Genomic DNA, 27,853 nt, shown 5'->3' with positions numbered 1-27,853 from the left:
GGGCAACTTACAATTGTTACAAGATATCACAGTATACATTATTTCACATTATACAGATAGCACATTATTTTACATACAATTACCCATTTATACAGCTGGGTTTTTACTGGAGCAATCTAGGTAAAATACCTTGCTCAAGGGTACAACAGCAGTGTACCCTTGGGGATTGGGGATTGAACCCACAACCCTCCGGTCAAGAGTCCAGAACCCTAACCACTACTCCACACTGCTGCCCTATGCAAAATACAACCAAATAAAAGTATAAGTATTTATAAGTGTTGTTATAATATAAGTATTCATTTTTAAGTATTAAAGGTCACAGTGCCTGAAGTGAAATCTTTGTATGCAAGGACATTAAATTGAAAGTTTTGTCAAGTATAAGCTAAGCTTTAGGGTTAGTTAGAGGCATGCCATGAGATCATGATATTAAATTATATATACTATATACTATATATATATATATATATATATATATATATATACATATATATATATATATATATATATATATATATATATATATATATATATATATATATATATATATATAATGAATATTCACATTGGGATATTTATAGAACTGAACTGCATTTTTTTTACATAATTATAAAAATATAAATAAAAAAACAACACACAAATAAACAGTTTTAAATTTCCTTCTACATAAAAAATAAATAAGTAAACTATTTTAACACCTGACTTTATATATCTACAAAAATCAATCTACTCTAACAGCTTGGCCTTCAGATCACCAACCCTCCCATCCGGTCATTAATCCCTAGAGTAATGATCATTATTGAATCACCATGAAGCCATGTTATAATTGCTGTTGTCAAAAACAAACAAACAAAAACCCAGTTGTGGCGTATTACCTATTTCTGTGTAGTGTACTATAGCTGTGCTACACCTAGAAATGATGGTATTTCACCTTTACGGGTGTATATTATTATTTTCAGCTAGAGCCTTACTTAGCTTCTTAGCTTAAGAGATATAGGGAGATATGGTTCAAGATCAGCCTGAAGGTCTTTTATAGATACTGGGAAGGTGTTCTGCATGTTCTTGATTGCTCACTTGTTTGAGACGTGTATAGACTACAAATATTATTCACATTCTTTCATGAAAAGATTACAGTATGCACTTTCTTTAGCATATTTTTAATCAACTTTAGCATTAAAAAATGCATTACAGCAAAGCTTCCTTCGTCAGGCTTACTTTAAAAAGGTGTAAATACAGGTTAAGAAATATGATTAAATGAAGTCTTTAAAAAACAGATAACAAATAACATATATTGTTATAAAGTGGCAGGAGAAAGAAAGCTAATATGTTCATGCATGGAGTCATTACGAGAGGTCCTGTTTTACAGTAACATTAAAAAAAACAGAAAGCTGAAGAAGGGTTATGAGCAGCGCTCCACATAAGGTGTTGGGTCTGGGAGTAACTTACCCTCTAATTTTAACACAGAGAGTAAATTATATTTTTCAGGGGGCAAAATGCAATATTACCTTGTCATGAGTAATCTCAATAAATACTGTAAAATATTTAATGGTAATGGGATAGGCCTTAAAAAAGAGCCTTCCATTTTAACTGCAACGTTACTTTGAACTTTTGTACAACCATGTATGTGTTCTACAAGGTTCTTTATCGGCTCAGCGCATTTTATGAGGTGTCGCACTGACTGCAAATTAATGATGTTACTTATATGTTAACATGACATTCTTAAAACGCAGTGAACATGTTAAAACTTCAATATAAAAGACATACAGATAAATAAAATAAGGAAATATTACAGGCACCTTTCTTTAGCGGTTGCCATTGGATTTGTAGCTGGATTGGGGTGTTTACGCTTCAACCTGTGTAGCTTTGTATTTTTCTTATTCTTACTGCTAAGTCAACAGGGCTAGCCAGAGATTTGGACAATGTTTGTTGGTTTGGTTTTTCTTGTGTACAGTTTCCTAGTAACTGAAGACATTGCGTTCTGGGAGATGTAGTTGTTAGTGGAAGTTTTAAGGGAGATGGGAGGGTAGGCAGACAAGCTGTGCAGCACAATTGCTATGCATATTTTTACGCATTAAATATAAATGTAGTCTGCATTTTGGATTATTTAATGCATAAAAACCACAGGTACGCAGCTTATCTGGACTGCTGGTTATGCATGTGTGTTAATTTATGGTTTATATACAAGTTATAGAGCAGTGTTATATAATTGTTAGTGAGAATCGGATTAAAAAAAAAAAAAAAAAAAAAACACCACCTAATTTTTGGTCCAGGGTATTACCGGTACAGATTTTACAAAACAAAATACCGTTTAAAGAAATGATTGATATAGCCCTAAATATTTATTTGTTTAGCCAATAGTCATTTTTATGAAACTACATCTATTTGTGTATAATACATGACTAATTTCTGCGCTAGCACACTTGTCTATCTCATCTTCCTGGAAGCTGGCAATGTAGCAAATGTGCACATGGGATTCCCTAACCTACAAATGCCCTTAAAAGAACACATTTGCAGCACAGTGATGTTGTCACATCATAAAGGCTCAAATATGTCTGATACTTCCAGTAAATTGTAATGTAATAAAGTCAACTATTTTGAGTTGGATTTCTGAACAACAGAACAATTAAATGTATTATCCCTGTACAATTACTGCTACTGTGTGGGAGTATGTTGATCTCCATCAAGTGTCAGTAGGTCATACTTCATTCTGTGGACTTATCATAAGATTTTAAACAAACTAGATTTTACATTTTAATTAAGATTTACTAAGGTTGCAGTTTAGAACCCAGACAAAATATTTCTTGCAGGCTCATTCGAGGGAAAAATTAAATGCAAATTGTGTTTTTTAAAATAAGGCAATGAAGCAAGAAAAGAACAACTTGGATTAGAGACTGGGCAGGCAGATAAAGACAGCAGTGGCATTGCAGGATGTAGGTATTACTGTAAGTTTTGTTCTCTTTTTATTTATGTAGACCTGTACTGTGTTAAATATATTTATATTGTTGTCAAATCATCATGTTCACTTTCATACAGTACAAATTCTAGATTACCACGAAGAATGGTGCATATATCAACCACAAATCACAGATACCACCTCAATGCATGCCCTAAACCCCTTAAATCACTTAGCACGGTTTAATCTTGCTTGCATACATCTTCAAATCTTATTAGGTGTTCCACGCTGGTAGTTTGAAATGAAAAACGATTCCCTGTACAAGGTTAAAAAGTCTTAAAACAGGAGTTGCAATGTATCATCCCCTTTCAAATGAATTATTCATCTGCTAGAGCTCAATTCACAAGCAATCATGAACTATCTAAACTGCTGTAATTTCCAGCATACTAAAACATCTAGCAAATGATGACTTTCTTTTCCATACGGCCATAATGTGATTAGATTAAATCAATTTAGGATGTCAAAAGGTTATTCTTCAGATAGATTGTGACAATTGATAGATCTTCTGAATGTATTTCTCTCATGTATGTATTTTTAAAGAAAATATTTAATATACTAAAAACAAGGTACATTTTACAGTATTTTAACAAAGAAACTGAAGATCAATGTGTAGTGTAACATGCATTACTTGTAATAAAGATGCATTTTGAACACAATCTGTTATCCTTTAAAAAGACTATGTAGTAATTTGTTATGACAGGAGTAGAGAACAAAATCATTAACCTTGGCTATCAACAACAGGAATCAATTTTGTAATTTTTCAAGCAAGAATTTTGTTTAAATGACCATAGAGGAATGCTCTTTCTATTACAAATGAGGCTCTAAATAACCGTTAATCAAGGTGCACAAATCCAAAATGCATATTTTCAAAAGTACATGGGTGACTGAAGGTGAAGAGTATGTTATTTAACTGCTTGTTTCATGGATCACAATAGGTATGGTGAAAAATAAGCTTATGTTATAATTAGGGCTTCTGATTTTCCTAAAAACCTACTACAAAAAAACAAATACAAAACTAACTTTCCCAGTGCAGTAGGGCTGTGTCCCTCCTTCTTGACTTGTATCTCATGTTGATTCATTCTGAATACTTTAAACCCACCCCAACTACTTCTGCCTTCTCCAGATTGCATGGTAGAAATAGCAGGGTGAATGGCTGAATGTAGAATGACTGGGTGGAGCATTTGTTCTCTATTTTACCCCCAGAAACATTCTTCCTTTGTAGCGACTGTCAAGACTGGTGCAATATTCAATGTAGGGTTGTCCTAAGCCAGAAACTTATTTTTGAGGGTAAAATTACGAGAAAATGTCAAACCCAGTCATTCCGCGTTGGTAGTAAGTGGATCATATTTGGGGTACCACAGCACTTGTGGGACAGACTGTTCATTAAAATCTCTTGCATATTTCTATTCAGGCATACCAAGATATTTAGTGAGAAAGCAGTCGTTATCCGGCAACAAACTCCCCATCTCCAACTGTACTGCCTTCCTAGAAAAAGGAGAACATGTCAGGGTGCCATTCCACTTGCTTATTAAAACACTTGGCATATTTTAAAAGATTAGATGATTATCTATTGAGAGATACCAGGGTATTTAGTAAGTGGTCTGAGTAAGGAAAAATGCGCAATACAATCCCCACCCCTAGTCTTGATGTAAATCATTTGTTGTTTCCATAATTTGTGCCTGTACTGTATTTTTTATATTTATATATATATATATGTGTGTGTGTGTGTGTGTATGTGTGTGTGTGTGTGTTTTGTGTGACAAGTGTAGAGAGATTACACTTTCACCTGGAAACAGGACAGTTTCAATAAACAAACATTGCAAAAGCTCAATCATGACTGCTCAGAAGAACGAAGAGTGGAAGCTGCACAACTGACTGAAGAGTACGATACAGACGTGTTGCTAGAATGCTTGTCAAAGATTTAACTAGTTTATTTTTCGCATATACATTATGGTGCGAGTCCTTTGAAGATGTGGATGAACCTTATGTTCTTAAGCAACAAGAACACAAGTTCCATGTTTCATTTCTTTTCATATACACCGTCTGCACAGGAAAAAAATGCAGTCACCATATTTCTACCCTATGCTAAATACTAAATAACAGAGCCTTCTAAAATATAACTTGAGGTGCCACACATGTGTGGCTGAATCTCTTCAAAACAGCATTTGCCTCTTCCTGTCATCACAAACCATATGTTACCATTACCCTCTTAAAGTACATGGGAAACTCTGTAAGGTCGCATGAACTAAGTCGACATTAAAAACACATCAGTCTTAGGAAAAGCAATGATTGGTACTCAAATGCAGGGCAATGTATTGCCAGTTTTAGTATTTACAAATGTTATTTGAAAAAACTCAAATACAGGTTTAACATAATAGCCCATGTGTATCTTTAATATAGGAAAGTGTGAGATCTACAGAGTGATGAGTAATACATATTAGATAACATTTACTGAAATTATTCTGTTAGCTATATGTACTTTGATAGTGTATGCAATGCCTATTGGTCTTTCTGTGTAGTATGAGTCAGAACCCCACAGGTTTACGAGTAGGCAGTAGGTGGGTGTGCACACACTAGAGCAGGGGATGGAGTTCATGAAGCATTCAGTGATGTTCAGCTCTACTTTAGAACTACCCTGTGAAAGGCAGAGATAAACTCTACTTTCCAGCACACTCAGTATGAAAGGAATGCCAACAGATGCCTTTGGCTACCTAATTGCAGTTTAGCTTTATGTAATGCTAGACAGACCAAAGCAGTCCATAGAAAATGTCAAACTAAAACTAAAACCAATAACACTAAACTCGAGGGAAGTGAGGCACTCTTCTTTCTCTGATCTTATTTTGACATATACTGCAAGTTATAAAATATATCACCGATATGACTTTAGTACACTTCTGACACATTTCTAAGGCCTCCCCCACACACTTTTGGAATTTTAATGATTTTGCTGAGGAGAGAATGTCTCTTGGTCAAGGTCAGAGGATTATACATAAAAACACACAGAAAGGTCACTAGTGTGTTCACATGCATATGTAAAACAATTATGACATACAGGTAACAATCCAAACAATTAAAAATAAACAAAAATAATATATTACCAGAAAAATATATTCTAAACCCAACCGCCGTCCATATACAAATACACAGGTTTTAAATTTGTAATGAACTTGGATTAATGCAATTTGAGTATATATATATATATATATATATATATATATATATATATATATATATAGTTCTTTATTTTTTTTTTTAAACACATTAAGTCTAACATTTGAACTGGTTTGAGCTTGCTGCAAGCATGTGCCACCTCCTATGGTTTCATCTGTGATGTCCCTTCAGATAAGCACTCATGACATCTCTAGTTTAAAGACAACAACAGCTGAAAACCTTTTTAACTTTATGCAGCACAACGCCTGCCATGACCTCCTTCATAATGAAATGATAGAGGATATCCATTTCACATTTTCTTTCACTGCATACAATATGCCATCACCAACTAGCCGTAAAATTGTAAGAGTAAAAGCAATGCTGACAAAATATTTTAAGGAAAACAATTCGATAATAATCAGAAGATCAATATAAGCAACTACTGTCCCATAAACCACATTTTAACAAGTGCTGATAAAACCTTGGCATTACAGTATTGTATTAGGGTGGTCATTCATTTTCAGAAGGCAACTGTGCTATATGTTGCTTCTTTTTTGACACGAGCTATTGTCTAAAATGGCCAGCAATGTATATTTAATTTGCAAATCTGCAACTATATACTACATTTTAACTTTGTCCTTCACCGCTTAAAATGAATACTGCTTGTTATATATATATATATATATATATATATATATATATATATATAGTTCCTTGAAATGTAAAAAAGTCATTAAAAATAGGTATATTCTGTATTTTTGCTAATCTTCCTACAGTAAACAATTATAATTCAAGTTAAAAAATGGTTTAATCCATAACGTGCTGGTAAGAATTGAAAATAGCACATGCAGATATTACATTTTTGGACCTTGTGAAAAGAACTAAGAAAGCACCAATTTTCTCTTCAGGTACTTCAAGAAATGTCAAATGGGTGTGTTGTTTGTCCAGGTTAGCTTTTGAACTCTCACAATATAGGGTTCCTGCAGGTATTTGATATGATGTACAAATAACTATTCTTATTTAAAATTAAAATTGTATAATAACTTAAGTGGTATGACCTAATGAACATCATATTGCACCTCAGATGTATAAGTAAGAGATATTTAAAATGTTAGTGGATGAAGAAATGCATAAGCATTTTTTAGGACGCTCACAAATATGCCTATATTTTTTTTATGCAAGTTTGACAAAAATGGTGAAGAAATCCTTTAACACCACTAAAATATATAACATTAAGAAATGTGCAACTACTATCAACCATATAACGTGAACAGTTTGAAAGAAAATGTATTTGAACTTGGTAATAGCTACATCTATGTACAGTGCAAATAAGAGAAAACCTGGGGGCGGGTACATCCATTGCATACAGAAATGTCACTCACATAAACTATTTGTGCAATGCAGCTGATATGCATGAATGCAACACATGACCAACTAATTTATAACAATTTTTAAAAAAGAAGAAAAAGGGAATGTATATTTTGCATCTTTTAAAATTCCAATATCTGAAAGTCAAATTTTAATTTGCAAAATGAGAATGGGGAAAGACGTCAGATGCAGCCTAGCAACCACAATACAGGCTATCTATCCATTGCTATCAGAAACAGATGTTCCAGTTGTGAGAACAACAAATGGGCTCCTAGGAAGAGTCGTATCGGATACCCGGGTATGCTGCAAATTAATTGCAAATGCATAACTCGATGTAAAAAAAAAAATAATAATTTTAAATGATGATAATCACAGCTGAAAAAGTTCATGTCTCCAAGTCATAATAAAAAAAAACTGTTAATATAAAATTAATGTAGCCCCTTGTATCCATGTAACACTGTGAAATAAGAATACTGTATCCTGTATGACTCAACACCGAGAGGCAGAGGCGTTCTCAATGGTGAGACGTGATGCCAATAGAAATTATGTTTTTGTACGAGGGAGGGGGATGTCACATAAATATGCACAATATTATCGTTCCTAGTGAATTGCGCATCTCAGATACAAATAAAAAAGTACCTTACCCACTGCTACAGGGTTGCAAAATGCAAACCCACCAGATCACGTGTCACAGAGAAACGTGTATTTCCCAACATCAAAGAAAAAGGAAAGCCATCAACAAAACAGTACACAATCCCTTGTATACTATTACAAATTGCATAATTGTACATTGAGAAACCTAGCACCGAAAATAACATTTGAATTATGTTTTCAAATTACCTTGGCATTGCAGTGACAGCAAACAGTCCACAGGTACTTGAGGGTCCTCCAGAGGAGAATGATAAAGAGACCCCCGAAGAAAGTAACCATGGATGAAGCGAGGAAAGCCCACCACATACGTTGGCCATTGCTAGTATCGCAGTGCACGTCTCCAGAGATGATAACTGCACCCATCTTGGATATATAGACGGAGTCCGACTTTATACTTTTACTCATTAATATAATGCTGTTGATGCCTTCGGAAATGTTGCTATCTGTGATAGCTAGCATCCAGGGGCATTGGAGGGCTCCTGCCAGTGCCCCCAAACCCAACCATCAGCCATGCTCCTTGGAAATCCTGGTTTCCCTTCACAGCTATTCTGTTACCCCAATTTCTTCTGCAAATCGATTTTCCCTAAACCCTGTGACGCACAGGAGAACGAAACATCAAAACAGATTGCTTGTCCGTCTCCTTCTGCAAAACGCATTAAACTCGTCCTTAACGATGCCTATATTTTTCATTTATCTAAAATTAGCCATTTTCCAAATCTTTAAGAATATTTCCATAGACATAGAGTTCTTCATTTTGATGCCGTTGTCGCTGTACAATGAATGTTGCCACAATGTACTTGAATCGGTTGCTTGCTTGCGACCTATCTTTTTTTTTTTTTTTTTTAATCTAAGGAACCAATCGCCTTAAAACGGTAATCAATGTTCTCCTTTTGCGTCTTAAGGGTTTGCAGGTGTGTAGAGAGCTCTTCTCTTTTAGTTTTCTCCAGCTCGTTGCAGTAGTCGTGGTTTAAACTGTTTCTATTTCTTTCCCGAACAATTATCACTGCTCTTTGGTCGCTGTCGCCGGTCCCATTCAATCCCTTCCGCCTCTATTGTGCGCACAGCTGATAGCTGCTGTCAGATCTGCTAAAAAGATTGCAAGGGAGATTTGCAGGTAGGAAGGCGGAGTCAAGCTAAAATAATAAAGATGAACAGATTATCTGGATGTTTTGTTCCAACAAGGCACTGTTGCTATAATATAAGAATGAATTATGCGTTTGGATTTTATTCATAAACGACGCAACCTGCCGTGCAGTTTGTCATTTGTTCTCTATTTGTGATTCGTGGTTCAGTATAAGGCGATTTATTTTCAACACGTGTTTTTCATTCTAGATCCTACCTTACAGCAGATCTCGGTGACTGGAATACAAAGTATGTCGTTGCCAGGCTTCCCATTTTTTAAAGCTGCAGTAACGCCGTTTTAGGTATCCAGCCATTAATATGATCTTAAACAGTTATGACAATTTTCTATAATTTTTGCAAACATAATTTCAGTCTTATAGTTACATGTAAGTTGCATGAATGCTAACATTATACGCAATCAACAGCGTTTAAAGACATAGACATTTAGACTAATATGGTACTGCATGCAATGTCAGTATTTTCCTGAAAGGCAGACAATGAAAAGAACACACTGTCAACACTCCACCCACAAAAAGGAAGCAAGATTTGTCCAAACTTAAACTTAGTAACCTGTTGAATAGTGTTTACCAAACATTTCATTGTTTAGATAATTGCAACACGCAGTAAAATTTAAATTAACATTGAAACGTAAAATATAAGGACAAAAAAGAATAAAAAGAGCTTTTGGCATATTTACATTTTCTATTGTTTAATTTTGGGATTACACAGACAAGCCTGTCATTTTCTGAAAATATTAAGACATAAGAATCTGCGATTTCGATCATGAAGAAGGTGAATATCTAGTTTGGCGCAGAGCTATAAAGAGACATATTGCTACTGCAGAATGTAAATAAGACATCTGATTTACAGGCTGTAGTAAAAGCTGCCTGCTGATACGCCTGTTGCTGCTGCAAAGAATTCACATAGAAGATGGGGGATGGGGGGTCTTTTCCTTTTTATCTTTGAACTAGGGAATTCAGTATTATTATATTCAAATAATATTACGTATAAATCACAGGTGCGAGTAACGACATACACAATTTAAAGTATGTGTCAGCTGTATTTTTACTATAGCAGAATTAGTGTACACAGTAGGCTATTGTGGTACAATATAACGTTAAAAATACTGTATGTCACGAAAGGCCTTTTATGTTCTGCTGATGGATTGTACTGCAGAGCACAAACAATAACATGTGTAATCTAAAATAATATTTTATATATGTATTTCATATTACAATCGCAGCAGGGCTTCTCTCTCTCACGCTGGAGGTGGGAGCAATGGGTAGTCTCCCTGTGGTGGTGCAGGTGGGAGCAATGGGTAGTCTCCCTCTGGCAGTGGAGGCTGGAGCAACAGGTAGTCTCCCTCTGTCTCTGGAACCTGGTGTGGCTCTCCCTCGGTCACTGGAGATTGGTGTGGCTCTCCCTCGGTCACTGGAGACTGGTGCTTCCCTTTCTTGGGCTCTGGACACGTGGGCTTCCCCTTCATGGATGCTGGAGATGCTGCCTTACCCCTCTTAGGTTGTGGATGCTCGGCCTCCCCCCTCTTGGGCGCTGGAGACGTGGGCTTCCCCCTTTTGAATTGTGGACGCTCCGGCTTCCCCCTCTTGGGTGCCGGACTTTCAGGCTCCCCCCTTCTGGGCGTTGGACACTTTGGTTCCCCCCTTTTCTGGGCAGACAGCTTCTCATCTTCCTCTTGGAGGGGGCAGCATTCCACCTTGTGCCCGAACTCACCACATGCAAGGCACCATCCTCACTCCTCAAGGCCACTAAGGGGGTCCTCGCAACCCAAAGTGAGTGGGATGATGGGCTGGTCGCAGTTCCCACAGATCCAGTTGTCCATATTTAACAAAAAAAGAAAGAAAAAAAATCCCCAGCAAAATAATAATATATATAAAAAATAAAAAAAATCCATGCAGTACTCCTTCTGGCCTGACTGTCTCTGGTGGCACTGTTTATCCCACACAGGACACCATGTGTGGTAGAGTGGCCAGGTGTCTATGGTCGTCAGGAGGCAGAAAGGAGACTCAGGATTTAAGAGCTGCAAGTTTATTTTTTCTTAAATCAACTTATTAACAAAAACATAGATAGTTCACCAAGCCAAAATAAAAAGGTTAAAAAACATAATAATAATGGAACACAAAATGAAACAGCAAATCCTTTAAATAAAAATACAGGAACATCTGTCTTTAAACCTCCCTGTTACCCGCTCCTTGGTCATCTCCCTAATGGAGCTTTGGGCTCTCTTTTTAAAGGATGTGGCTGTTCCTAATTAATACCAATTATTCCTTAAAAACAGCCACAGTCTCACATTTTTTGGCAGACAAGAATTAACCCCATCCCTGCCACCCACACTATGTACAGACAGCTCTTGCTCAGCCACAGCAACAATATTAACATTTTTTATGGAACCAAATAAACTTCTAATCTATTATTATTATTATTATTATTATTATTATAAAAAACATTGCAATTTAAGATAAATGTAAAGCCAATACAGCCATTTACTTGGAGGGGCATTGTTTATGCAACATCTTATTTGTAAAATATAAAATAAATAACAAATTCAAGTTATAAAACAAATGCTTAACCATCTACAGCAAGTGTCACCAGACACACTCATTTACGTATTTAAGTATAGAGAACTGTAATTATATCCAAATACAAAATGTTAGAATCCTTACCTGGTAACAGTTCTTAAAGCAACTTATTAGGCTTCACTACCTTGATAAACTAGATAGAAAAAGGGCCAGTACGTTCACGTGAAGTATGCAGAACAAACACAACGTTTGCTCATGTGCAAATGTAATACAGCAGCGATCAAAATCTTTTACACCTGTTGAATTTGATCATTGTACTGCAAACTAAACACCCAGGCCGAACAAATACAATTACAGAGTATGTATTAAAACAACAATCTTTATTTTATATAGCGCCTTTCATAGCGGACCACCATCACAAAGCGCTTTACAAGATACGAGACTAGGGTGTGTGAACTATTCATCAGTTGCAGAGTCACTTACAACGTCTCACCCGAAAGATGGAGCACAAGGAGGTTAAGTGACTTGCTCAGGGTCACACAATGAGTCAGTGGCTGAGCTGGGATTTGAACATATAGCCTGGTCTAGTGCAGGCACAAGTGGTACAAGGTGATTTATTGATTTAAAAAAAAAAATAGTTTAGATTGTTCTACAGTGCAAATAAAGCATACAATTCCAGAAAGATTTTTTTAAAAATCTGTAGCACCTTTATTATTGATAAGTTGTATAACACAATTCCAGTCTAACTTTTTGTGGTCTTGAATAAAATATTAGCCCAATACAATTGTAAACAAGTCCTTTAATTCCAGTTTTAGATAATCTATCATTTTAGAAAAATCTCACAGGCATTTTCACAATTTTGACGACATCTTGTATGTTTTGACACGGCTGCTGTTCAAACATTTATACCTCCTGGATGACACAGCTATCTTCTCAAGTCAGTGTCTTCTCATGTTCCAGGACTAGCAGACACATGTTTGACAGTCTTCAATTATTAATCTGTTCTGTTGCCACATGCTTTACTGCAGTTATACTGCCATCCATCCATCCTGCCCAATAACCGTCTGTGTTCCATTGTGTGCCTCTGATCTTCGCCTTCAACACTTCCCTGCTGAGTCCCCTTCTCCAGAGAATTTCCTTCCACCCACACACAAAGCTACGCAAGGCCGTCAACTTCCACTGCTTCAAAATATTACTGTCCTTGTCTGATTGAACAGCTGCTTATTACTTGACATGTAAATACATGAGGGATTACCCACTTATTTATTGCAAAGATAATATGCTAAAAATATTAAAGTAATATATTAGATTTAGTATGAGTTACATGAACTGTATTCTACCTGGACTGCATTAACACAATTGCTCAAAGGCCATACCAGTACCTACAGTGCCCATCATGCCATTACACTACAGGATACCTCAGTAATAATAAAAGGTTAGTCTTGTGTTGTCCAGTACGGCAATTGCCTGAAACAGGAAAAAAAACAGCTTTTTTTTTTTTTTTTCTTCATTGAAGACAGTATTTACAGTTTTCTTGTCACCAACTACCCAAACAATAAACTTCCTGAAATAGTACTGTAGTCTATATTTTGTCTACTGTGAGTAAAAACAGATTTATAGACTGACCCCCCCACCCCCAATTGCAAATGATTTATATTTACAATATATATACTGGGCTTGTTTTTTTTTTAAATGACATACACTTTTAAATTGTTCATATAGGGTTGCTCTTAACCCTTTCAGACCCAAGGATGGATGGATAGATAGATAGATAGATAGATAGATAGATAGATAGATAGATATACACACACACAAACACACAGTGTAAATATGTAATAGTTTTATAACTCCAAGTACTTTTATTTTTGAAAGTTTTGAATACCAGAAACTGTTGAGATTATTAAGGAACCCAATAAAACAGTCTAAAAAAATAACTCATAAAAGTTAGTTTTGGGGGGAAAATAGGCATGTGTCATTTTATAAGCTTCCATACAAATATTTTCAGAGGTACACCAAGGCAATCTTGCATGTAGTTAAAATGGTTAATTTATGTGCAGTCATGACAGTTAAAAAATAATACATAAATGATTTAAATCTCGGAATAAACAAGTACAGTGTGGGAGGTAACCCCAGCCAAAGAAAGGAAAAAAACACAACTAAAATATTACATATATTTTGTGGTACAGAAAAAAAATTGACTTTTATTCTCATATTAATCAGTTACTTCACATTTGATACAAATCATAATTCTCTTTTTTTAATAAAGAAAATCCCAATTAGAACAGTACCTGTCTGTTTCAACAGTTTCATCTTAAATTCAACCACACCTATTAAAAATGATGTTGTTCCCCACATGAAATCATAGGCCAACAACCGAGCAATGTATTCATTTTAAACATTACATTTACTTTTAAAACTACAAAATTCCAAATTCTCAACCCAACAGTCAATTTTCCTTTGAAAAAACTGTGCAAGAAAACATCCCTTTTTTGTTGAAGAATGCAAAGAAGCAGCAATCTACTTTCTTCAATTAAGGTAAGAATAAAAGGCAATTACAAGCCTGGCAATGAATGAAATGTTAGGAGTGATCACTTTGATATAGCTAAATTTTCACTTGCTTGTACAGTATAACTACAGTACCTAATATATAACACCAACAATTCTTGGAGAACTAAATGCAACTCTGTGTAAAAGGCACACAGATTTACAAGTGCAAAACAAAAGCAAAACAAATATGACATACTGGAGTTTGGCACAAATATATATATATATATATATATATATATATATATATATATATATATATATATATATATATATGTGTATCTATAGAACTCTATATTTCCTATATATAAAAGCATTGCATTGAAGATTGAATTAATAACTGTTTATTAACAGTGGCCACACAACAATTACCGTGCATCGTGCTTGCATTTATTTTAAAAAAAATATTAATAAAAAAAGACACCAAGCTTAAGATTTACCCTGCAAAATTGCACCAGGATGACTTTTTAAATAGATACATTTTTAAGTGACAAAACAGCATGCTAGGCCCAGCTAAGAGCTCACTACTACACCCAATAACCTAGTTATTAGTTTATTACTTATTATACATTAAGATCTGATATATTATGAAGTTTAAATATTAGATCCATAAGGGAAAACATTTGACAGGCAAGTTTATAAAACACACAGTGGTCTGCCCTGTACAGGAGTGCACTCAATTTTCAAAGGTACTCAAAATGATTCAAGCTACCCTGTTGTCATGCTTAAAACATAACATTTTTCAACTTCAGGAGGGCTGTTGTAGTCAGAAGATGGGGGTAGGGGAAAGGAAAAATAAAACACATTCAAGTAAACACAAAATAATAATACTCCGAAAAAAAAATGTAAACGTGTGTCCTTTTCCTGCAGCATCGCTAATTTCAAATGTCCTTAGAAATGGAGAATTAAAAAAAGTACTGTACCAATCATATTCCCAAGTTGAAGTTTCATTGTCAGTCTATGTTACATGTTACACCATTTTTATTAGGATGCATACAGAAGTGAATGGTTTGTAACTGACATACATCTTTCAGTGTACCATACCCCTTCATTTAGTTTTTTTTTGTTTTTTGTTTGTGCATCAATTTTGTATAATCATGTAGATGTCATTCTCCTTTGCAACATTGCACACGTCAGTGACTCGGCTTCAAAGTTCTAGAAAGACCCAGCTGGAATCCACAGGACTTTGTTTTGTTCTTGATCGACAATAGTCTTGATCTGAGTGCAAATGTAGGACAAGCTGCCACCCTGGACAATACCTGGGGGTTAAAAGCATCAAGAATTACTAAAACCCAACTCAACGATATATGTTTTGCAAAAAAGCTTGACGTGCTGGGAATTTGAGGTATGAAGGTCCCCGACATATCTAAATATATATTGTGTACACCCATTCTAGCTGGAAAATTATAGGGCAAGAAAAGACAACAGCTTGAATAATATGGTCAAAGGTTAAAAGAATTTGGAACTGATATGGTTAAGGTTCACCAACACCACCTGTAATTGAACTGAGAGAATCATAGAATAGAACTGTGCACTAACTGTATGTGAAAGCGTGTGCTTTTCATTTATATAGCCAGAGATTAAAGCAATACAGAAATGAAAGGGCTCATTTTTGCTGGACAACACTGGTATTCACAACAAAGAATACAGCGATGTACCAAAAAGACAATTCGGTGCACTGCCTCGCTGCAGCTTCAAAAGTCACATGACCTCAATATGGCAGCCATGTCATTGTCAGCAACACAATTAGCATGCAATGATCATGTACCTATTAGGACCAAGAGAAAGTTCTTTATTAAATGTTTGGTTAACAAGTATTTCTCAACTATTTCTCAAAATAAACAAACAAACAAACAAACAATTGAAATACCTGTAAAGAATTTGCTGTACTCTTGTTCTGTCTTCTGTGCAATCTCAAACTGTTCCTTGGAATGTTTTTGAGAGACTTTATCCCTCAGAAATATTGGATCCTTTTGTTCCCTGTTGTGAAAAAGAAAAAAACAGGGTTGATAAAGATGACTCAAGCTGTCTTTAGTAGCCTTGGGTGGCTCCACACAATATCAGTATCAATAACATATCATTATTTTAAATTTCTGTTATCCCAAGTTTTAATTTTTTTAAATGTATGCCTTACATCATAATACAATAACACTGTATGCAACTTATTTTCTTACGCATTTAGTTTTTCCTTTTTTCAAATAAACAAACAGCTACCGGTATTTAGAGTTGCATAACAAAAATAGCTGTCAAAAGGTGTAAGTGGGCAGCGGTAAAGCTGTTGTGGGCCGAATTAGGCTTGTTTCTGGAAGCCATTCTATCCGTGATTGAGAACACTTTAAAATATGAGAGAAAATGTGTTTAACAGTATGAGATCAAATACACTGGAATCTCTCTATTACAACCAACAAAAAGGACAGAGTAATATTGGAGGAAGACCTTTATAGGTGATGCTAATTGAGGGAATGTACCAATAAAGACAAATTCTCTTTGCAACCACCCACTAAAGGCAGTAGCGAAATTAAACGCCTGAAAGTCGAAAGGACAGCTGGCACTCAGCTTATCATGATGCTGGCTTAGTGTCAGTCATGCATATTCCACAAACAAATCAGTGTTGCATCAATATGGATGGCTTTAGTGAAGGAGTGGGTTTCAATTGGTGTTTCCGTAATCTTCTAGTCTCAATAAATTAAACTGCCAAAGCGTGCTCCGTTTCTGATCTACCTTCACGTAACCTGAATGATCCTGTAATGGCCAAAACAGGTGACTGTATCTAGAATGCTTACAAATGGACATTATAAAAATATTCATGTATATACAATTGTACTATATATTTTAAATAAATGTTGAAGTACCGCATGCACATTTTAAAATATATTAAAATATTAAGAAAATGTCTGTAGAGGTTTCTGGTAAAATGTTATCAGTGTAACAATAAAATGCTTTCATTCCAAACATCAGGTTATAGGGGTGTAGAAGCTTGTCCCATTCAGTTGAACTTACCTTTGGGGAATTGCAAACTATTCAACAAGGCAGAATACAATTGAGTGCACACAGAATGCAAAATAATGGAACAATGCAGTAAACAGACACCAAATAATGACATTTTTAACATGATTGTGGCACTGCAGCTTTTACCTTTAAGAGCAATGAACTTTTATTGCAACACATGTGCAGAGATGGCATCAACATTCCAAACATTTAAAAAGACATATAAACATGTCCTTACATATCATTAGCATTTAACATTCACACACAGTTCTTTCAACTGTAATAAAAATATATATATATATAAAAACACTTTACAACACTTTACACACAGGATGCAAGTGAGCGAAAAAAAGATCAAATACTGATCTCAATGGGAACAATCACACTAGCGCGGTGCAAAGTGAGGGAGAACATTTGGAAATTGTTTGGTTGTTTTGGAACTAACCAGTCAGAAACCAGGAGTCCGTATCGTTCACGTGGAAACAGCAATGGATAAGAAATTCATTATTGTCGTGTCTGGTGTGACAGAAACTTGCTCATCTCTCATCCGGTATGAGGAGGGCTTATAGTATAGCTTAAGTAGCAGTGTAGCAGTGGCAGCAGGGGCAGCAGTGTGGAGTAGTGGTTAGGGATCTGGACTCTTGACCGGAGGGTCGTGGGTTCAATCCCAGGTGGAGGACACTGCTGCTGTACCCTTGAGCAAGGTACTTTACCTAGATTGCTCCAGTAAAAACCCAACTGTATAAATGGGGAATTGTATGTAAAAATAATGTGATATCTTGTAACAATTGTAAGTATCCCTGGATAAGGGTGTCTGCTAAGAAATAATAATAATAGTATTCTACACACACTGACAAATCCATTTTGCAGAGTTCACTGGATCCAAATTTGTTTCTGATAAACCCGTTATGCTAGCTGTTCTGTCAAATCAAGCTACTTTTAGCAAAGGCATACACAACAAGCATCATCAACAGCTCCGTGCTGCCACGATATTCTGGTAATTACAAGTGGAACTACAGATAATCTTTCAGCACACATACAGAGACAAAGCTTAGAATATGCAAAGGAAGTGTGATGTATTGCTGACAGGACAACAGGGCCTCTACACCTGCAGTGTTTTGCCACCGAGTGAAACCATCAAGAAAGAGAAAAATGGTAAATAAATACTTCCATTCCCCTCCATCAAGTACAAGCTAGCTTTAAAAACTGCCTGAAAATATGGACTCTTAGTACTGGGTTTACTCATGAATAACATTTTTTGTCATCTTTTCAACAGTTTTCTATTAAAAAGACTGGATACAGAAAGACATAGCTACTTACTTTATTTGCTTTGCATTTTTGTACCGAATGAAAATGACGATTGGGTAAATGTGAACGCTGTGAAGTCGTTCAATGGCGTGAGGTGCAATGTCAAGCAAACAGTGACAATCCTATGAAGAAAAAACAACAACCACATGAAAACACAACTGTACTTCTGTTCTGCGTGTAATGAGTGTAAGAATACAGGAAAATGTAGTTATTTCAATATATCTGGTTTGATAAACAGTAGCATACAGTAAAAATAAATTAAAAAAAAGAAGTTTAAGACCACTTAATATAATATCCTCCCTAAAATAAACATTCCTAGGGCAGACAAGCAGATCAAGTGAAATTTCTTGAGAAGATGGATCAGTTTTTAAAAGGACAGGTGCCATCACACCCACTACATATAATGGAGTTACTTTTTACTCTCATGTACCCCTAGAGTAAGAGGACAACACTGTTTTTGTTAGAATGTACAAATGCGGGGGCACGTTTTTTTATACTTTAAAAGAGATCTCAAACTGACCATGAAGCATGAGTAATCAATACTAATGGTGGCAAAATGCATTTGTAGTGTAAAAATATATATTTCTGGAGAAAAGTTGGTATTACTGGAGAGCTGACGATATTGTCAACACGGCTCAACCCAAGGACACCACAGAACTCAAGATACCTTCTCAGTTATTTCCTTAATAGATGCTACAGTTGTCACATCAAAATGGCCACTCCTCCTCTTGTAGTCAATGAACAGGCAATCTTTAACACCCCGTTCTATTGCTTGTTGAGAAGCTTTCATAACTTCTACATTTTTGGAAGGAGAAAGGGATACATAATCATATTAAAAATACACATTTAGCATTTGAATATATAAAACAGAATATCCATATTAAAAGTGAAAGAAGCAGCCTAAAAAGTAAAATATAACTAATAATATTGACAGTTTAGAATGAATATCCTAAAGTTCTACTGGTATGACATCATAATTTCCAATACTGTAACTAGGCATATAGAGAATTTGACAACAAAACAGTATTGAACATGCATAGTTTGTCTCCTTTCAACACACTGAAAGTTTATATCCACACAAAATAATAATAAAACAACAACAACAACAACAACAACAACAACAACAACAACAACAACAGAACTCACCAAGTGGGCATCGACAAAATTTCCCTGGGGAATCTTTAACCAACATGTCCTTTACAGCATCCACTAAAGGTCCCAGGATAAGCACAGGTCTTGGGGATGTACACTCAACTTTCTTTACCCTCTGATAGGCCCGACTCACACAATCTGGAAGTAAACATTAAAAAAAGAATTGAATGTAGGTCTGCACGACATGTTGTTAACCAAAAAGGGAAACCAAAAAGTTTAAAAGTCAAGTGTTTTAATCAATTAAATAGGAAGCGAAATCTGGCGGCACCGTAATAATCCAAGCATTTTGTTTTATTGTACAGCATCTGGGATTATGTGATTAACAGACTGACGAAGATTGTGTACATCCTCATGCATGTAGAGCAATATTCTTGCACTCTTGGGTTTACTTTGTGAAATACATGCATGATTTGTAAACATAGAAGATTCAATTAGGATCACTAACCCTCCAAGAATGGAATTGAATCTGTGCTTATGGCATCAAGAGCTAATAAATCCTTTCCATCTTTGGAACCACTTCGCTTGTGTTTATGTTTTCTTCGAAAAAATGATCTTCGAGCAGCTGCTGATAATGTCTTACTGGAGCCATTTTCATCTTTCATTTCTGACATGCTATGTCTCCTGTAGAGCTCCTGGTCCATCCTTTAAACAGAGAGCAAACAAACAAACCTTATCTTTCAGAGCAGACTCCAAGAGAGATCTGCAATGCCTACAGGTAATGAATAGGGTATTTTAAAGAATTTTAAAATTGGGCAAATACATCAAATAAAAGAAAAATGAAAATCAATCCTCAATAAAAAACATTTGTTAAATCACTCATTGTAAGGTATAACAATGAATACTTACATGTATTTACTGGGAACTTGCCCTCTTTCAAGTTTTTGTGCATTTTCGTCCAGCTGCCAGGCCATCCAAAAGCCAAAATTCCCCTTGGGAAGAGTGTCATCAACATATAGAATGTCATCCTTCTTAAAACTTAAATCTTGTTCCATCTCCGCCACCCTATCATAAAGTGCTCTGCAGGAGGGAAAGCATCAGTGTATCAGTATGCTGGTCATATTTATATATGTGTAGTTAGTATTAATATATAGCAACAATACAAAGTATTTTAGTAACACGCAGTACAGTCCCTTGCCACAGTTATGAATACAAAACTAAAAACTTATATTTTGGTGAACAAAGCCAAAGAATCCCTGGTAGCATACTCTAAGGGGAATGTCACATATGATGGAATGGTTTGCAAATGTGACGTCAAATGGAAATGTGTATGAAAGTTTAAGACAGTAACTCAGCATTATCTTGTACCACCAGATCGTGATAATTTTCATTATTGTGTCCTTAAGTGGTACTCTCTACATACATGCACACCTCTGAAGTGTGACACACATGTTTCCACGATATCCCCAGCAGGGGGTTAAAGAACATCAGTGTATTAAAATACAGAACAATACAGTTTGGGTTTATTTAGCACCTTAAATAGACACCATCTGAAAGTGCTGTACATATGTCAAACAAATCTACTAATTAATAGGCATTGAGAATGTGTTGATTTTGTTACTATAATGTTTTGTGATAGATAGAGATATATATACACACACACCTGATGAAGAATCCATCTCCAGGGGTATCTTTGATCCTCATGAACTCATCAATCCGGTACTTAACTTTCATCGTGATTGATTCCGCTGGTTTCAACATTTCAAGGTAAGCCTCTTCAGCCGTTTTATTTTTCATGTAGACTGAACCATACTGAAAGAGATAAAACACAATTTAAACATATTAAAAATAAAAATTTGCCAAATTAATGTTTATAGTAGTGTTTTGCATTACGTCCTGCAACCTTTATATAGAAAATAGTTTTCAAATACTGCAACTCAAGATTTTCAACAAAGGAGTGGCATTTGTTTAACCTGTGGAAAATAATGCAGTAGCAATAAAAAGGTTAATAAAATCATTAATTTGACTCTGATAACAAAACGTGACACATCTTTCAAAACAGTTTTGAATAAATTGTCCACTTCCTGTGTGTTTGCACAGTACTGTGTATGATGGCCACAAAACACAAGGACACTTTGAAGCTGGGCCCATTATTGGAGATCTTCTTAAGGGTTTGTGACTACACCCTACACCCTACCCCCTACCCCCCAAATAAGCAACAAGTCAAATTTGATTGCATAAAGCAAAAAATTATGAATGATGTCCAGCAGTTAATGACCAATCGCTGTGAAAAACACAGTCTGCTATGGTTTCTGATGTTTAATATAAAGCAGTGCTTTTGCATAGCATTTGTTCTCTATTCACCTCCAGGATCATGTCTCCTGGCATGAGCCCACCAGGACTTTTTGCCGGACTATCATCTTCCAGCTTTTCCACAAAAATGCCGTACAGGTTTCCACCACAGATCTGGATTCCAAGCTCCACCTGGGTTTTTCTAATGATGACAGTTCGTGGTTCCGGAAACTTTTTTGTTGCATCCATTGACATTCTGCAGCAATAGAACAAAGAACACTGATGAATCTAAATGGTAAAATGACAGATCATGTATCTACCCACAGGCAAAGAAAAGTCACATTCTGACAGATGCAAGCAAAAGTAAAACTTATGAAATGTAGTAGTCCAATATATTTCTTTTATTATAAAAAGATGTTGAATGTCACAGAATTTATTGCAATTACTAATTGTAATTAACAGATTACAATTATACAGACTGATTCAGTATCTATACAACTAGTCTTTTTTAAATGCATTAATCTGAATGTAGTTTCTGACCTGATGGAGTTGCAAGGGCTGGTAGTTGGGGTGGTTTGTTTAGAAGGAGGGGTCACCGTCCCTTCGTCCTGCTCACTCACTGTATCAATAACGGAATGATTGTCTGGGGTTGCTGCTCCACTGCCATGGGGAGTAGAATGATTGTCTGGGGTTGCTGCTCCACTGCCATGGTGAGTAGAATGATTGCTGATTGGCTCCAGGCGAGAACTAGCACATTTCAAAATTGAACAGGAAGTTAGGATTTTTCTAATGTTTGCTATTCACCCAAATTAGAACTACAAAATACAGAATCTACTAAAATTGTTCCATTAAGAGATTTTCAATATAGTTTGAAACAGACCACATAAAAACAAAACAAAGCAACTAGACACCTAAGAAAACAACTTGAGTCAATACTCCAAACTATATTTGTATATTGAGGGGAAGGTGCTAAAAACACCCATTCATTCAAATAAGGCCAAATATAGGTCATAAGGGAGACACTGCAGATAACTATGGTACCATTGTTAAGACACTTTCTTTTTTTTTAAAATACATTCTGAGAAGGTCTGAAATATATAATATCTCTATCTTCCTATAATATGTATGTTGAATTTTAAATATACTGTAAAAAATAAGCACATGTACTTCATTACAAATGTATGTCAATATATTAAAAGATAACCTTGATCGTGAGTGGTTGCCCAACTGATACATGTGTGGGTTGTACTGAGCCAAGATAGTGATGGTATCGCACTGCTGCCCAATGATCAACCGGGCTTGTTGCTCCGTGGCACTCCTCAGGTTAATGCCATTATACTGAGGAAAAATAGACAATACATTGAGGCTGAACACATTGTACTGTAGAAATTAATAGTGACATTGTCTTGAGTCTTCCCCCACTTTAAAAGCATTTAAAATGAGTTGTAAGTAAAGCGCTTTGTGATGGTAGTCCACTATTAAAGGTGCTATATAAAAATAAAGATATTAATATTAAAGATAAGTGATTTTTCTCTTTTCAAACAAATAGTTAAAAGACTCGAGTAAATCCTTACTAATCACTACCCCACCCCCCCCCACCCCACCCCTATTGTATTTTGCCAAACCTTCAATTAAAAACCTAAATACATTTAAAAAAACATACCTCCAGCAACTGGTCCCCATATTCAAGGCCAGCCTGGTGAGCAATGCTTCCACTGGTTACCTTGGATACAAAGATGCCACCATTCTCCACACCCACAATGGAAATCCCCAAAGGTTCTGCCCCTTTGTGTACAATTACATTACGTGGTTCTTCCAAGTAAGGTCTACAAAAAAAAAAATTAAGTCAAAAATACAATTGGGAAAACCTTTCAATTCAATTTGTTTTCCGACAAGCAACATATAAGGAAATAGCTCCATGCATGTATTGGGAACAAAATGTATTTAAGAAACATGATGCTGTTAATACAAAACCCAATTTTCTGCGCAAACAGTTACAATATTTTATTACGGACTACATTTTGAAAACCAGCATTAGGAACACAATATCCACAAGCCATTGTTTTACACCGGTGAAAAACAGGTTTCATTTGACTTTTCCAATCCAACTCCAACAACACACACATCATACATGTTATAGACCAAGACAGAAAATAATAATTCCACATTGCTTTCTAGCCAGGTGAACCACTGTGCAGCTACATGCAATTAATAAAAGGGTTACATTCAGGAGATACAACAGCAAACTGCCCACTAGCTTCCAGGCTTTTGGTATACCGATTCTGGACTTATGCCAATGCCTACATGATTAAAGGCCACAAATAAGAAACAAATACCCTGCAGGCCAGCACCATTACACACACACAAATACAAATGAGACAGTTATATATACTGTATATATGTGTCCCTATAGAATGCATTTTCTAATTTAAAAAGAAAATCTATATAAAAATCTGAAACACAAGAGGCATGTACCAATGGTAGTTTAATACAGACTTGAATCTGTTTTTTTTAAATTTAACAACTTAAAGCATAGGTATTTTTTATTACAATTAGATGGGGTTTATTAATATTTTTTATTATTATCATTCTAGTAATTGTCTATAAACATCAATTTAGGGGACCAGAACAGAGCCACGGACAGGAGAGTTTGTTAAAAGCTATGTGCTTTAGTTGAAGATAAAGAATTTAAATGATGCATGTTCAACAAACAAGCATCTTGCATTACAAAATATGACGTTCATAATTATTTTACATACATTAAACAAGCACATCTATCTGTATTACTTTTGTGACATGCCCTTTATAATTACTTGCAAAGGACAAACCTCAAACTCCTTAGTGATGAGAACCTAGGCCTAGGAGCCAGAGGGATTCTCAGAAAGGATCTATTACGGAACAGATATCTGAAAGATTTAGAAGAGTAAACAAAGAACAGAGATAGAAAGAAAACAGCAACAGAAAATGAAATTGTGTAGAGATTTCAAGAAAGAGAGAGAAGTTCAGAAAATCATAAACAGAAAAAGTCTGAAGAAAATGTAAGAAACCAGAAAAAAACGCTTTAAAAAGATATTCAATAACTGGATTTTATTGGAGCATTTTACAGCACTAGGAAATCTAGATTCAACCATTCACCTATCCATGGTTATCCCATGATTACCCTATAAAACAGGTGGCTGATGTAATATAGGGGGAGTCCAAATCCCTGCTACTGTAACATTCTGTAATGTAATCGTGCAATGGTTTATCGTGGTAGAGTACAGGTTGAATCAAATCAACCCCTTAGTTTCTTCTAGGTTTGATCATGATTTTCGATTGGGTAATATTACTGTTAAAGAAAAATTTTTAAAAAAAGTATTGACTGCTCTTCATAAGAATGTCATGTATTTCTTTACATTTATGCAACACTACTAAACAGGGACTTAATGGTCAATAATACATGTACAATGTTTTAGCTCAATTTTACTATTGCTGAGGAAAAACACATTATTTTTGTTCACAACTTCAAGGGAATATATTTAAGATTTAAGCTTTGTGTTAACGGTGTAAATTAGGTTATTAATGAAATGCCATACCTATCCTTCCTGTGCTCTCCCATTGGCACAGGACTAATAGATATTCTAGGTAAAGTAGAAATAGAGCTTTGTGATTGGCTGCTGGCAAATGATGAGGTTTCCAGGTTTAGTGGGGACTGTGGAGGAGTTATCAGACTGGGGCTGCTGCATTCTGAATGTGATAGAGATCCTGCAAAGGAAGAAGGGGCTAGATGAAAAGACAATTATTCAACAACCTGTAAAGCTCATCACACCAGTGTGGAACACTGATATTAATTTAGTCCAGTATGATCCTATTCATAAAGCTTTGAGTTACTTAAAGACTGTTTATAGTATGGTAGTTATGGAATATGCTGTTGGTCCAAAAATGTTAGTTAAAACTTGGATAGGGCACATATTTACTTATCCAAAGCCACAAGTGGAATGCTAAATATATCGCCTTAAGTAACTTTTCTTTTCCCATTAATACATACTTTAAACAATGGAGACTTAAATTTGGCATAGAGTCCAGGTTTTGTCCTGCAAGGCAAGACTAGGCAAAGTTCAAGCATCGTTCACATCTCTGGAGAGGGAAGAGACTCTTCAATATACACTTAAAAATCGATTAACCAACTTCTGTCTTCTTTACTTGTAGCTGTGTAACTTTATTCAGGCCAAGGGTCATTGCCTGACTCTAGAATCACCCAAAACTTAAATAAAATAGCATTTAGTAAAAATTTCCAGGAACTACTTCATAAAACTGATATTTTTCACTTCAAACTGTATCAATGTCAGTTCCTCATTTCGAAGGAAGCACTGAAGATAAGCTTACCTCTGTCAGATCCAAGCATTGACCTTGGATATCGAGGTGTTGACGGGATTTTAATCCGCTCTGTTCTATATTGCAAGGTGTTAGATGAACCTGCTCAGGTAGAAAAAAACATGGTCGTGCTATTTAGTTTTTGACTACAATATATGCCGACACAAAGCAGTTTCATTAAAACAGATCTATATGACAGAACTATTTCAGCAGTTTATGTACTTTAAAAAACAGTTTTGAAAATAAAATTAACAACTTTATTCTACAGTTATAAATAAATAAATAAATAAAATTAATTTGAAAGCACTCACCCAGTCGAGCACTGGAAGGTAGGGAATTTGTTCCATGTGATCTGCTTCTCGATGCTTCAGAAAAATCACTGGAGCGTTTCTGACTAAGGTCTAAGCTTAACCGACCTTGATGTTGTGGACTAAATTTAAAAATGCACAGACAATTATAACCAGTAATATATAATTTAAAGAAAAAAAACACATAATGTATTGAAGTTAAAAGGGGGAATAACTAAGGACCCTTATTTTTTGACAAGTTATTTTTTCAGAATTAATTAATTTTCACTTTGAATTGAGTGAAGCCCATTTATCCTGTCATAACATTGCAGATTCACTCCCTATGCAATATGTATCCAGATCCTAGCTGACATGTGCTATGTGCAACAAAGGGAGTCCAATGTTTCGGTAGAGCTATAATACCTAGCACACAGGGAGTGGTGGCAGGTTGAAGAGACAAGATTCAATGTTAAAAGAAACTCTAAATAACTAAAGTCACAAAAAATTGCAATATTTGCAAATTATTATTATTTATTTATAAAACCTTGGGTTTTTATCCCTTTAAAAAGGAGTATTTGACAAAAGCTCCCCAGTTTTAAAATGACACTTGTTTTAATTTAAATAGAAAGCAACAAGAATCACAATATCAGTCCTATAGTTTTAGATAACAGAGTGGGTACATCATAAGTAACTTATTGCAAGCTTAACAAATACAAAAGTATTAAGGAAGTATGAAAAAAAGATAGGTTCTGCATTTAAAATTTAACTACAGGTCAATCCCAACCATATAAATGCCTTTTTAAAAAGCAGGGCATGAAATGCTGATTTGTCGCCCTCGAATACATTTTCTACAAGCAACATTAACCACTGTAGTAGTTTTACCTCCTTGCCTACCTGGGGTGAGAATGCTGAACATGAACCACTGTAGTGGTTTTACCTCCTTGCCTACCTGGGGTGAGAACGCTGATGGCAGATTTGGGTGGCTACAGGGCAGTTATTACTGTGAACTCGGTGACTCCAGGCAGTGTAAACTGGATTTCTCATGACAGCAGTTACTGCTGGGCAAGGTGCCAAACTTCGGGATGCAGTGTCTGCACAAAAAAAAACAACAAAACGACATGTCGAAGATTTAACATCCTGCATTTAGCAAACATCTCAACAATTCAATACAAGCAGGTCACTCTGCAACTCGATATGCCTCGTACAAATGATGT

At 35.5% G+C, this 27,853-nt stretch overlaps 2 protein-coding genes across 31 annotated transcripts in view; both read right to left on the bottom strand.

Moving 5' to 3' along the window:
* Window positions 1-9,543, bottom strand: part of LOC117418354 (calcium-activated potassium channel subunit alpha-1a-like) — a 143,856-nt gene extending 134,313 nt beyond the window's left edge. For 4 of the 25 annotated variants that reach the window (XM_058985049.1, XM_058985058.1, XM_058985053.1 and 1 more), the window contains exon 1: window positions 8,309-9,537. In XM_058985049.1, the coding sequence (XP_058841032.1) occupies window positions 8,309-8,578 (270 nt within the window). In that variant the 5' untranslated portion in view covers window positions 8,579-9,537. Of the gene's footprint in view, window positions 1-8,308 lie in introns of all 25 variants that reach the window. The other 21 variants (XM_058985039.1, XM_058985046.1, XM_058985042.1 and 18 more) reach the window with 10 other exon arrangements.
* A 4,071-nt stretch (window positions 9,544-13,614) lies between these two features.
* Window positions 13,615-27,853, bottom strand: part of LOC117417995 (disks large homolog 5-like) — a 47,869-nt gene continuing 33,630 nt past the window's right edge. For 4 of the 6 annotated variants that reach the window (XM_058985035.1, XM_058985034.1, XM_034030475.3 and 1 more), the window contains 17 exons: window positions 27,589-27,730; window positions 26,664-26,782; window positions 26,365-26,454; window positions 25,575-25,743; window positions 24,828-24,905; window positions 23,663-23,825; window positions 23,204-23,337; window positions 22,540-22,746; window positions 22,072-22,255; window positions 21,371-21,519; window positions 20,617-20,787; window positions 20,216-20,412; window positions 19,765-19,908; window positions 19,286-19,413; window positions 18,631-18,740; window positions 16,193-16,302; window positions 13,615-15,581 (listed from right to left, as the gene is read on the bottom strand). In XM_058985035.1, the coding sequence (XP_058841018.1) occupies window positions 15,478-15,581; window positions 16,193-16,302; window positions 18,631-18,740; window positions 19,286-19,413; window positions 19,765-19,908; window positions 20,216-20,412; window positions 20,617-20,787; window positions 21,371-21,519; window positions 22,072-22,255; window positions 22,540-22,746; window positions 23,204-23,337; window positions 23,663-23,825; window positions 24,828-24,905; window positions 25,575-25,743; window positions 26,365-26,454; window positions 26,664-26,782; window positions 27,589-27,730 (2,399 nt within the window). In that variant the 3' untranslated portion in view covers window positions 13,615-15,477. The remainder of the gene's footprint in view (window positions 15,582-16,192; window positions 16,303-18,630; window positions 18,741-19,285; window positions 19,414-19,764; window positions 19,909-20,215; window positions 20,413-20,616; window positions 20,788-21,370; window positions 21,520-22,071; window positions 22,256-22,539; window positions 22,747-23,203; window positions 23,338-23,662; window positions 23,826-24,827; window positions 24,906-25,574; window positions 25,744-26,364; window positions 26,455-26,663; window positions 26,783-27,588; window positions 27,731-27,853) is intronic. The other 2 variants (XM_058985036.1, XM_058985037.1) reach the window with 2 other exon arrangements.

This window comes from Acipenser ruthenus, chromosome 13 (assembly GCF_902713425.1).
Source record: "Acipenser ruthenus chromosome 13, fAciRut3.2 maternal haplotype, whole genome shotgun sequence".
Taxonomy (NCBI): Eukaryota; Metazoa; Chordata; class Actinopteri; order Acipenseriformes; family Acipenseridae; genus Acipenser; species Acipenser ruthenus.
Note: the sequence above shows the minus strand (reverse complement) of the source record. Positions and strands in the feature narration are given on the sequence as shown.